The sequence below is a fragment of the Vidua chalybeata genome, chromosome 4 (assembly GCF_026979565.1).
Source record: "Vidua chalybeata isolate OUT-0048 chromosome 4, bVidCha1 merged haplotype, whole genome shotgun sequence".
Classification (NCBI taxonomy): domain Eukaryota; kingdom Metazoa; phylum Chordata; class Aves; order Passeriformes; family Viduidae; genus Vidua; species Vidua chalybeata.
This window is the reverse complement of record NC_071533.1, coordinates 61330945-61343624: the sequence shown is the minus strand read 5'-3', so window position 1 is coordinate 61343624 and position 12680 is coordinate 61330945. Positions and strand designations below refer to the sequence as shown.

Sequence of the window (12680 nt, the reverse complement as noted above, 5' to 3'; positions counted from 1 at the left end):
ATGACTATTATCTAACTCTCAGCTGGTGATCTTTTAGAAGTGAGCTTTGCAAATCTGGCTTCTGAGTGCAGTGCTCGGAGAGTAATCATAAGTAAGCCATTCACGGCTTTCCGACTGTTTTTGCTCCGTCAGGCAGGCAATACAAACAAGTTACAGTGCTCTGCTAAAGCCTCTGCTCCAGAAGCGCTTTACAGGGCTTTACCCTCCCCACACCATTATTACTGAGAACTCTGTGAACCACGTTAAATTAGCAGCAACGTCAGGAGACCTTCAGCTACTGTGAGATGTAGTTTTCTCTGGTTTTTGGGAATTGCCTGGGAGACTTCGACTAGAAGAGAGGCAGCGAGATTAAAATTGCTTCCTTCTCACGGGCCGAACACGACTCGCTCTGCGGAGGTTCCGAGCTAGCGGCCTTCGCTTACAAAACAACCCAAAGAAACTGAAACAACCGGAAAAAAAAAAAAAAAAAAAAAAAAAAAAAAAGCCTTGAGGAAGCAGCGCTCACTCTTCTCTGCGGTCTTCACTCCGAGAGCTCAGCCCACCTGCTCCTCTTAACTTTTTAACGTGGCCACGGCCGGGCAAGTCAGTACCGCAGCAAGCGCGGCCCCTCGGTGCTGAGGCTCCTCTCCTCCCGCCTGCCCCGCTCGGCCCCGGGCTCTGCCCCTCAGCCACATCAACAGGTACCACCAACACCCCCAGCACCGGCAGGGCTGCGCCGCCGCCCGAGCAGGAACAGCCCCGAGGAGCCCGGACACCTCACCGGGGTAGCGCTGCCCTCCGTCGCTCTCGTCACGCTGGGCCATGCCCGACGCGCCCCACAGCCGCCGCTGCGGGACTAGGAGGCGGCCGGCGGCTGCGGCGGGCGGTCCATGTCGCTGCTCTCCGGTCCCCGCGGAGCAGCGCCGGGTTCAGCGCGGCTAAGGCGGAGCAGCCGCCCCTCGCCGGACACCCCCTCGGCGTGGCGCGGGGCCTCCCATGGCGCCGGCGGCGCACACCTGGCTGTGGGACAGGTGCCGGGCTCCCCCGGCGATGCTCCAACCCCCGCAGCCCGGACTCCTCCCGCCCCGCCTCCGCTCCCCCTGCCCGGCGCGCCGGGGGAAGCCCCGCCCGCCGGGGAAGGGAACGCCTGCGCGGAGGGGGGCGAGGGGCGGCCGCCGCCGGGCGCCATTTTGAATCGCCTCAGCGCCTGTGGCGGCGGGCGGCGGTGTTCGCTTGGCTCAGCAGCGGAGGCGCTCCGGGAATGGGGCTGTGGCTGTGGCTGTGGCGGAGGGTGCTGGTTCCGAGGAGATCCCGGAACGGAGGGGAGCGGGGCTGTGGCTGAAGGCGCTCATTCCGAGGCGCCCGGTCTCGGCGGGAGCTGCTTTTTAGCCGCCAGGCGCTGCAGCCCGTCCCGCGTTACTGCCAGGGCCAGGCCTAGCCGCCCCCGGGGGAAGCAGGTGGGTGGGCGAGCTACACTCGTGTTGCCGCCGGCGTTTAAGAGGAAAACAAAACTCAGTGAGTTTACAGGTGTCGGCTACGGAGCGTGTGTGGGCATCATGTGCAGGTGTGTCCTTACTTCTGTGGAACTCTGGCGTTACGCTCTGTAATGCCAAAAGTGGAGGCTTTGGGGTGGTAATTGCGATTTTTGTATGTTTATCTTTCCATTCCCTTCACCTTCCGTCTCGAAGTGCACCCTTTCACCGTTCGCATGGTGGAGCTGTGCACACCCTGCTCTACCCCCACGCTGATTTCCGAGCAGTCAGCACCTGACCGGAGCAGAGCTGTCGTGTTTTCTTATCATCTGTGAAACTCGGCACTGCTTTTGTTTTCTGCAAAGGTCATATGTTTTGCACCTAGAGTCGGTGATCATGTCTCTAGAACGGTGTCCCCCATCTGAACCCAGGATTTAAGCACTCTCGTCACCTCACACGTCTCATGTCTGCACTGAAGCTGGAAGTGGGAGGGCAGCAGACGCAGAAATATCTGAACTTGTGTTGGTGTAGCCGGTTTGCTGTGAAGCAGTGCAAACCCATGATTATTCAAGCTTTTATATGGGCAAGTTACACTTGAATGAATCGTGAGAGGCTGAGGTAAAGCTGTACAGAAGTACTTGCCACCATGACCCTGTTGACACTGATTCCATACTATAAATATAAGAATTCGATCATTATGAAACTGCTCTGAAAATCTACCATCAATCAAAAATTATATCTCTGCAGATAGTTTGTTTCTGTGACTGGATCAGTCCTTGGTCTCCTGTATTTCTAAGATGAGTATCAACATAAAATGATTTAAGATTGGCACTAATTTTTCCATATCTTCTTTTGGAAATGACTACTATCTCTGTAAAAGAGCTTCCATATTAAATGTAAATAAATAAAGGTAAATAAAAGCAAACCAATTTTGAGGCATTATAAACTTGCTTATTTGCAAAAGATTTTTGGAGCATATACTGTCACTAATTTCTTTTTCTGTATTAAATTTTTTTCTTCTGTTTTTGAGAGTGTGAATCAATTCTTCTGTTGGAGCAACCAGAAGAGAGTATTGTCATCATGATGTATCATTGTACCTAGGTCAGTTGTTTGGTTCCCAGGGTAAATAAAAGAATGGAAACAGTCAGAAACTCTAATTCTGCAGAGTGCCTGTACAGGAAATAATGATACTCCCATCTTTATATAATTTAGGCTGAGGAAACAGAAAAACCTGCTGCAGAATCTTTTAGTGGTAGCAGAGCATATGGGAAGTCACAGAAAATTGCAGCCTAGTCAATATAAAAAACCACCCCTCTATTGCACATGAATGGCTGTATAACTCATAGGAAAGGGGAAGTAGCATTTCTGGTGGTCATGAGCTATTACCAAAAGGTGTTTTGCATTTGCAGTTAGTATCAGTCCTTTCATGCCCCCTTCATCCCAGATAAAGTAAATTTCTGTCTACAAATGTTGTCTATTATTACTTCTCTGTATGGGGAAAAGCTGAAGGGCTCACACTGTGACTAAACACAATGTCACACCACTAGCTGTGATGAAGTGTGGCATGTGCTAATTACTAAAAGGAGACAGAACAGGTACTGCCAGGTACAGGAAATATAAAAGCATAACTCAGCACAAAGGGGACCTTTAGCACCTTTCTTTTCTGCAGCTGTGCAAAATTTAAAGTTCACAAAGAAGGGCACACAGAAATCAAGTCTTCCTGTTTAAACACGTGGGTTGTAAGTAAATCCTCAGAAGTGTGATAAGAAGTTAATTGTGGCATTTAATCAGCATGGTTATTATCGGTCTTCTGATTCAAGGTCGAGTAAACCTGCAGAACACTTGATTTTATAAAAATTCTTGGGATGAAATCATGCTTTGTTTAAGAGTGTGTTGCCTGCAGCTGTTGTGTAGAAAGAAAATGTTACATAGAGCAGCCTCAAACTGGCAATTGATGTTCACCTAGTGGGCAAAAACTTCTACATGTCTAATAATAGACTGGTGCTAGAGAATTTTTTTTTTTTTAAACATGAAACTCTGTCATACAGACTTATATTCATGCCAGCAGAGTTTGATATCCCAGTTTAAAATTATTCTGCAAGGAGTTTTTGCTCTGTTCTGTCTCTGATTTCTCCAAAATATACTACATAAGATAAAAGTACACCAAATACCAGTCCTTCCTCTGTTTCATTAGAGCCAAGGAAGTTTCTGTCATACTTCTTATGCCTCTAGATGTGAGAAAGCATTCTCTGCTTAGGCTTTCAGTTCTGTTTTGAAGCTTCAGCAATTTTATAATTGATACAACTTTGAATTTATTTTTTTAACAGCTAGATGAGAACATCTAGATTGAATTTTCATTCATCACAAGCCAAGTGTGATGCAAGCAGCTTTCAGAGCCAGCCAAACTGAGCTTCATTTGAATCCACTGTGCAGCTCCTGAAAGTCAGTAATTCTCTGTCATAAGCTAGAAGGCAATTTAATTTTTTTTTTCCTTTAGTTTAAAGAAAAGATTAGCATGTTGTGAATGTACAGCAGTTGTGCATCACTGTGAGCTGACCAACAGCTCCTGCCTCCACTTGCCATCACTGTGATTTAAGGCAGTTGTAGCTCACCCAAGCCTGAGTGCAAGGATACCAAGTGTGGCAGTGCTGGACACTCTGAGTTGTTATCCATCATACCACGGGACAGAGAAGCTCTCTCTGGAAAGCAAATGCTAGCAAGACAGGAGACATTGCTCCTTTTCCTTCTTGCTTTACAGAATTACCTGTAGGCACTGTGAAATAACCCATGCATGTTATATGGCACAAGAAAAGGGAACAATGAATATATTCAGGTTTCTACTGACTTGTAGCAACGAAAAGGGTAATAATTCTGTGAAAAAATCAATACCTTGGAAGCAGATGGTGATGCTTTTGAGAAATGAGTATTATGCTCTTCTACTTCAGATTCATCAGAATTTTTTTATCACACAAAACTATTTTTGCCTGTCTGTATTTGACAGCAGTCCATTTTCAGCATGGCCACCATCTGCATGGGCATTCCTACTAGAGGTGGACTATCTGTACACCAGGCCATTTTAATAGGGTTGGGGTGAATCAGGAACAGCTGGAGAACATGCTATTTGATTATCCCAAAAGGCTGCCTCTTCCTATAGGAAGTTAGACCTGTTAAAGGATGAGGAAGCTTGGTCTATAGCTACCATCACTGTTAACCCTTCTGTTACCACTGGGTAAGAATAGACTGAGATGGTTCCCCTCCATGAGATAGCAAGAAAATGAAGAGCAGGAAAGACAGGGGAAAGTGTGTGAGACTTTCCAGCATGTTTGAACTGGTATTACTGAAACATGATGCATGACAGGATTTTTTCTATCGCTGTCTACAAGCTGTTTAGGAAAGACAACATGAGTAATAAAGTGTGAAGGAATAAAACAGTAACAACTAAAAACATTACTCCTTGTGTAATATCTGAGAATTGCAGAATCCTGAGTGCCCATAAATAATCGCTAACAAAGCCTCCACGGTACCTCTGTTACAGATCTTCACTCATCACTAAATCATGCCAGAGAAGAAAACATGGTTGTTATGCACAGCTGCATAATGAAAAGCTGGAGTTCTAGAAGAGATTTATTATGCAAGCACTATTTAAATTACATTTCCAAAAGAAAACATATCTATTCTGTAGCAGTTGTCAACATGGCAACATCTATTGGAACTCACTACGAAGAAAAAAAGAAGTACTGGACTAAAAATCAATTGTTGTCTAGACCTAGTAAGGATGAATGAAACTAAGTAACATTCAATTTGGGCAGGTAACAGATCCCATTATTATGTCTCCTTGGATCTGCAGTGCTTCAAAGAATTCAATATTTTTGTACTGAACACAATTATAGGAAAATGGTGGCTTTTTCTCAGCAGCATGTTGGCCCACTGTCAGCTCTGTCAGCTGTTTTTTCCTGTTCATCCCATTATCATCCCATTGGAGCAGAGGTAGACCATAAAATTTATAAGCATTTGCATGTAATACTACATTTTGAGAGGAACTTAAACAATGGAATGGAAGTCTTACATAGTGTTGTGGTTTGACATGGAAGTGAATTTTTTTCCAGGAAGTTGGGTCAAACCAATCAGTGGTCAGGTTTGGATATTGGCACCTGGAGTGACCACTGAAAGTATGGACACGCCTCTGAGAACACAGGGGGTTAAAAGCAAGAACTCCCAAGAGAACTGTCTCTTTGGTTCCGGTCGTCAGAGAGTGCAGTGCAGACTCTCCCCTGCCCAGCCATGGGCTGGGTGGGGGAGGGGAAGCCACGCGGCCTTGTCCAGGTAGGCCGAGGGGCTGAGGGTCTGGAACCCAGCCAGCTCCTGGACGGAAGGGTGGAGAGAAGTGGAGATGCCTTTGTTCCCCCCCCCACAGAGGGAAAGTAACAGAGAGCCTGGCGGCGCCTAGAGATTTGCTGGCAGAGGAGAAGGAGAAAGGTGAGGGGGGGGGATGGTGCCCAGCATGGGAGACGGGATGCTGGACTGAGATATCGGCCGTCCAGGGAGTCTGAACTTTTAACCCTTTCCAGGAAATGAGGGCTTTGTAAAATATTACTCCTCCTTGATTTGTAGTGGAAGAGAGACAGTCCGGGACCTGACATGTTAGAAGAAGAAATATTTAGGTGGGAGGAGATGATGAAGTAGCTTTTGGCTGGACTTTTCTTGTTAGCCATGGACTGAACCAAAATCTCCTGCAATAGAGACTGCATTTTAGGGGGATGCAGTGGTGACCCAAGGAGACCTGCTTCAGCTTCTAACAGCACAGGAATGGCAAGAACAGAAGAAAGCTGAGGAGGGAATGGTGATGCCCTCTGTCTTCGGGAAAGAAGATGATCTCTGTTCTTGGACCCTTGGCCCCAGGGGAAAATGGGGGGGACTGTAGTCCCAGGATGAGAAGCTGAACTGTTATATCTTTGGGTCCGTGGCAAAGCATCCTTAAAGGAGCCCTATGAGCAGTCTGTCCATGCACGGTGGTGAGAGCACTGTGACATGGAAAGGAGAGTGTCACACTGGCAGATTTTCTCCGGGCAGTTGCCATGTGTGACAGGGAAACACAGGAGGTGGCAACTGTGTTTCCTGTGGGGTCTGTGGTGCAAGAGAGACTTCTCTCTCCCTTGATAGACTGCGTATTGATTATCTGAAGGGTGGTAATTTGATCAGGAATCCCGGGTGATGTTTCATGGTGGGTGTTTTAGGAATTGGGAGGAGGAGGGGTGTTTTGGGGGGTCTTCATCCTGGATTTAGTTTATGTGTTTTCTGTAGTAGTAGTAGTTTAATAAAGTTTTTTTTCCCCTTTGTTATTAAGCTTGGGCCTGCTCTGCTCTGTTCCTGATAACATCTCACAGCATTTATTTGGGGAAGGTGCATTTTCATGGGGGCGCTGGCATTGCACCAGTGTCAAACCATGACACATAGGAAGCTAAAATATATCAGTAAAGATTCCTTTGTCCCAAACCTCTGGAGTCTTTTTGCTATTAGTTTCACAGGTAATAAAATTATGTGAGATGCTGTATGTGGAAGGTAATGACTAATTCACTGGGGATAATACTTAACTATGCTGGTCCTGGCAGGGAAAGAATGAGTTACTGTGAAGGAATCCTGGCTTTCCAGAAGGTTCACTGCCTTCCCATGTATTTTCACATCAGACACTCCCATGAAGGCACAGTGTGACATGCATTTACAGGCAGCCTGTCCTACCATTGATGGATGCACTTGCTCTAGGACTATACAGTGGCAGTTTTTGCATGACAGAAGCATTGTTTACACTGGAAACTAGTTCTTTACAATATGTGTGTTTAATATTAATTCAGATACAGGAATTGAAAAGCCTGGCTGATGAAATGTAGTTCCTTTATCAAGTATCTTTTATAAATGCAATGAAACTTTACTACTTCTGCTGTATTTAAGAAATAATTGAAAATAATGCATGCCTTTAAAAGTTTCAACTACCAAGTTTGAACAAAAGTATTCAAGGATCTTACAGAGGGACTCTTCCATTATTTCCAAGTGTGTTTCTGTGTCATTTTCACTGAACTTCTAAATCAGTAGAATTCATTCTGCACAGAATTCCAGGTTACTTTGGCTGCAGACTTACAGCACCAAAATACACAAGGCTCCACCAAGTAGAATGTGAGCTGTTGGGGCTTTTTTTCCTTTCTCTGAAAGGAGATGCAGCCATGGAATTAGTGAGATACTGGTTTCTTGATGGCTGAACACAAGCTGAAAGCGGAAATAGAAATCTGCTGGGCTAGATCCCGTATTACATACAAGTTCTTTATTATGTGAGAGGGGGTCTGGGTTTGCTTGGGTTTGATTCTTTTTTTTAAAAGGTCTCATGTTTTCTGAACATGAATTTGTCATTATGAATTAATTTCTACAGAAATAAAGTGTGGACAAAGCTTATTTTGTCTTCTTTTTTTTTTAAGAACATATGCAATGTATTTAATTTTCCTATATCCTAAAAATAGTTTAAAAATTACAGCAATGAAAAGGACTCCCAAATTAGGTATGTCATACTATTTCTCCAGAATAGTTAATGCTTAACTGCATGTTGTATTTAAGTTATACACATTAACCGAAGAAAATGAACACACACACACACACCATCCAATTGTCCTTTTATATTTTTATTCGGTGTTAAGTAACTCCACAAGAAAACAAAATCAGTTACTCTGGTGTACGTGAAATCAGAACAATACAACCACTTGAAGCAAAAAGTAGAAACAAATTTCAGCCCAGGAATGGAAAACTGATACTCCAATGCAATGGATATGCAATGCGCTTCATCCCACAGCGCGGTTCAGCGTATGCCAACCTTTAATGCTCTTGTTGTTATTGTTGTTCGTGTGTGTTTCTATCCATCTAGAAAAACTAAAAACCACACTTCAACTCTCACTGAAAGCCTTAGAGCTTTAGCCATTAAACTATGAAAACGAGTAAAGACAATTTGTTATTGCCCAAGCTCAATATAGGATTTTATTTTCCCAAAGGTGCTGGAATCATTACATGACACAGTGTAACTACGAGCAACACCTTTGTTACTTTTGAGCCCTTTCTTACCAACAAAGAAGCTCTAGCCAGAATTAACTGAGCTGAAGTTTGTGTTTGAAATATGTCCACTTGGTCACTTCCTGTTCTCAAATGAATTCTATTCCATTCTTCACTGTAGTGATTTGAAGAATTTGTGTGTAAAGTTCATTTTTCCTTTCATGTTACAGTTAACTAGTTTCAGTGCAGGTGCTAAACAACCTCTCAAGGAAGCTCCAGAAGAAAGTAAAATATATAAAATCTATTCAAAGTCTGCAAATAAATTAAGAAAAGAAACTGTAAAGTGTCAAAAGATTTGCTGTATGAATACAAACCCTAAAACATAGTCTAAGAGGAGGACCAAAAGAAAGTCCTTGGATAAGGGCAACCAAGCCAGTTTTAGTAAGGATCTCACCAAAATTGTTGCACGAAGACCGGCATGGTTTCCCAACCACGTATTTAAATTCTTACACTGTCAATTGAATAAAGGCAACAAAACCCAGTTACTCAGAAAGCATTTCTAGTGCAGAACATATTTCAAAGGCAGTTCAGCTCACATTTCAAACAGCTATGTTTCTTGTGAGGTTTATTGCCTGTCAAAAATAATGGTGAAGCTTTTCAAGTCAGTATTGGACTTTCTGCACTTCCTGGTGTTATAGACATGCTGTGATTGTGTAGACTAGTTAGTTGTTGTCATGTTTTAAACTAGGAGTTGTTAAAAAGTCAGAATGTTTAGTTTTGCAAATATTGCTCCTCCTGGCTTATACATTTTGCATAATGTGTTAAAAGCAGAAGGAGTTGATAGTCTTGTACAGATGCAATGTATTGCAACTTGACAATGTATTGACTTTCTAAGTTAACAAAAGAAAATTTAAAAGCAAGTCACATAAAGCAACAATCACTACTGCAATCACACATGTATGTTGTAAGTCATCACCTTCCCTACCCCCACCCACCACACACATAACTTGCCCCACACATTCTCTCAGAAACACAAAATGAACTACAAGATTTACTAAATTACAGCCACAACAGCAGCTAACTGCAGCAGCCACAGGATTTCTTTCAAGTGAAGCACTGACCCTTTGCATTTAAAACATTGAACACTGAGCATTTTAGAGTTTCAGTCATTCAGGCTCAAGTTCAGTTACAGGATGCTTTTGCAGGTTACATGAATGCCTTCATCTGCAACAAGACAACATTCTCATTACTCATTAACAAAATTCACAACAATCCACACATCACCCCAGTGGTTTATTATTTTTGGTGTTACTTTTTGAACTTCTGCCCCACATTGGCAAATTGCTAAAAAGGACAAAAAAAAAAAAAGAAAAAAAGGAAAAAAACTCCACATTGCCTCCATACCTACAAAAAATCCTTGGCTTCTCCAGTTAGCAAAAATACAAACCATGGTATCCTCAGTGTTGGTTTGTGGGAGGGGGGAATCATAGGATAGAAAACACAGTTTCTGTAAGTCTCTAAAGCACAACCCTGTTGTTCCTACTTCAAAGTTATGAGATTTACTGAATGAAGACTGGACAAGTCATTCATGCTTTTCTCCTGCATTCAGAAAGGCACTGATAGATTACAGTGTTAAGTATTTATCTCCCAGTTCTTAAAGAACAAAGCCTAATGTGCAGAAAGCTGAAGTCTCTGAATAGCAGAAGTAGTTGTAGACACTGCGATGCTAAGAAGATCGTAATAGTGGTAGGGCTACAGTTACGAAAGAAAATAACTGCAATTAAGATGCAAAAAAGCAGTGGTACTACTAAGACAAGCACATGCACATCCATTCTTGATTTGACAACACAATCTAGTCTAGTTCAAATAGCCAAGAATTTAACAGTATTTTTTTGGGAAAAAAAATCTTCAACAGGACAGCTGTGTCCTCATCTATAAAATAAGCAAGAAGAGAAAGATAAATACACATCTGAATCCATTAACTGAAGAGGAAACTCAAGTTGTTGTTTTAGAGCTACAGACCCTCAAGAAAGATAGTTTTCCATCTTATGTTACTTTTCAATCATCTGCTCTACTCTGCAGTTTTTACAGTTGAGTTCGAGAAAAAAGCTCCTCCTCACATGGATCAGCCCATTCGCTTCCACCTTCTGAAGCTGTGTCTTCAGAGCTGGAGCTATCACTGGAGTAGATCTTCTTCCTGAAGCCATTTGGTTTTGCCTCAGCATTTATATCATCTGCACATCTTGCTTCATAAACAGAAGAAACCTAAGGATTTAAACTGACAGTGTTGATGGGGAACAATAAAGAACATGCTTGCTTTTCTCTGGGCTGGGAGGGTTATATGGTTTTGTAGTTGTCCAAGAGAGATGCCACGATTACAGGGCAAGTCCTCCTCTTTCCTGACTTAGTCCACTATGTAAAAAGGACTGCAGAATAGCAGGGAAAAGAGGTGGTGCTTTTATTATTTTTCCTATTCCTTAATTTTAGGATTTGCACAAAACAGCAAGAGAATCAAAAGTGAACTCAGGATGTATCTTTATCACAGTTCATGTTAGAAAAATTTTATCTCCAAAACTTGACAGTAAGTATTAAATAGTAAGAAAACACAGCACAGATCTGACTAAACTTCAAGCAAATGTATTTTAAATATATTTTCATCTGAATGAGTAAAGCCACAGCAAGCATGTCACAATGTTAAACTAAGTGCTATCACCACTCTGAAGTTTAAAGGTATATCAGTAAATACATGTGTACATGAAATTTTTTCCTTAGATAAAAAAAAAACAACCAAACAGGTTTTTTTTTTGGTTGTAATGAGGACAGTATTCAGCATGTATTATCCTTATGACTTTATTTGCTAGTCCTTTCTGCTCCCATAGTGCACTTCAGCTCACTCTACACTTACTGGAATTAGAAGTTGAAGGAAAAGAAGACTCATGTTTAACACTCATGACAAGCAAATGCCAAGCGTTCCCAAAGGAAACTGGCTTTCTTATCTACTAGAAGTACAGCTGTTTGTACAAATGGTTGTACTCCCCAAAGTACAACAGCCAGAGGAACTTTCAGAAGGATGCTCAAGATGCAGAGGAGGTTAAAAAACAAAGCAAGAGAAGAGAAGCTTTTGAAGTTTTTGCAGGAATTTCATTTGAGGGTAGACTGAGAACTGTGATGAAAGGAAAGATGCAGTAGCCCACCCTTATAAAATAAGTAAAAATCTTCCTCCCCAAAACCATTGACAAACTTACCATATTAAAATCTAAAAGATGTTCATCATCATTGGATACTTCCTTTACATCTGCAAGTTCTCCTACACCATTCTCTCCCTTGGCATTTGTATAGCACTCTTATATTGTTTTTGTGGGGGTGTTTCAGATGCAGAGGAAGAAAAAACAGAATTGAGGAACACTGTTATTTACATATACCATAAATTAAAGCATCCAGAGACGTATTCTTGGAATTCACACTCTATGCCATGTAAACTCTTTGCCTGTGGGGGTTTTTATGGTCTGACACCCATAAAGAAATCAGCATAATACCTCATGGAAGCTTCATCAAATCCTACCTGGATAACTAATAGTAAAAGAAGAAGCTACTTAGTTAATGAAAACACCTAAAATACCAAAGAGCAAGAATTACTTTTTTTATGATAAATGGTTCAGTACATTTTTTAATTCTGATATTGCATTGTGTTCCACATCGCTCCTATTTCTATACCCACACAGTATAGACTGAAACAGTGGCCTGCTCCTTACTGAAACACAAGAACCCCAGCTGATGTGAATGGCTATGATTTCTACTTACCAGAGTAAACTTTTATATATATAATATCAACATCTATCATATAGATAGATACATATGGATCACATGCATCAACACCCACATATAAAAAGTACCCATACTGACAACTGGATACAGAAAAAGGTTTGTGGATGAGTAACGTCAGCTGTGAGGATCAAGTCCCAGTCTTGTTTAAAAACTGAGTCGCACAGAGCAAACGCTGGCTCTGTTGTCCCTGACAGACATCATGTTGTCCCTGGCTCTGCCCCAGAGCTCCTGGGCTCGGCCAGGGAAGCGCTGCCGCAGTGACGCGCGCTCGCCGCCAGGGAACAGCACCGGCCCCGTTCCCGGGCACGGCCCCGCGGCTTTGCGGGGGACCCCAATCCCCGCTCTGGGAAGACTGACGGCTTTCGCCAATGGGGCAGG

General features: G+C 42.8%; 3 protein-coding genes across 6 annotated transcripts in view; 1 reads left to right on the top strand and 2 right to left on the bottom strand.

The window, feature by feature from the left end:
• The window catches only part of TBC1D14 (TBC1 domain family member 14), a 65082-nt gene extending 64111 nt beyond the window's left edge, over positions 1 to 971 (bottom strand). Inside the window, exon 1 of the mRNA XM_053940931.1 lies at positions 761 to 971. Coding sequence (XP_053796906.1) covers positions 761 to 803 — 43 coding nt within the window. The 5' untranslated portion in view covers positions 804 to 971. The remainder of the gene's footprint in view (positions 1 to 760) is intronic.
• On the top strand, positions 870 to 2567 carry LOC128787482 (translation initiation factor IF-2-like). The gene is made up of 2 exons (XM_053941644.1): positions 870 to 1543; positions 1668 to 2567. The coding sequence occupies exons 1-2, from the start codon at positions 870 to 872 to the stop codon at positions 1747 to 1749; spliced, it is 756 nt and encodes a 251-aa protein (XP_053797619.1). The 3' UTR covers positions 1750 to 2567.
• Positions 2568 to 8097: 5530 nt separating this feature from the next.
• The window catches only part of KIAA0232 (KIAA0232 ortholog), a 63894-nt gene continuing 59311 nt past the window's right edge, over positions 8098 to 12680 (bottom strand). For 3 of the 4 annotated variants that reach the window (XM_053939964.1, XM_053939965.1, XM_053939966.1), the window contains 2 exons: positions 11723 to 11820; positions 8098 to 10742 (listed from right to left, as the gene is read on the bottom strand). In XM_053939964.1, coding sequence (XP_053795939.1) covers positions 10563 to 10742; positions 11723 to 11820 — 278 coding nt within the window. In that variant the 3' untranslated portion in view covers positions 8098 to 10562. The remainder of the gene's footprint in view (positions 10743 to 11722; positions 11821 to 12680) is intronic. The other variant, XM_053939967.1, reaches the window with a different exon arrangement.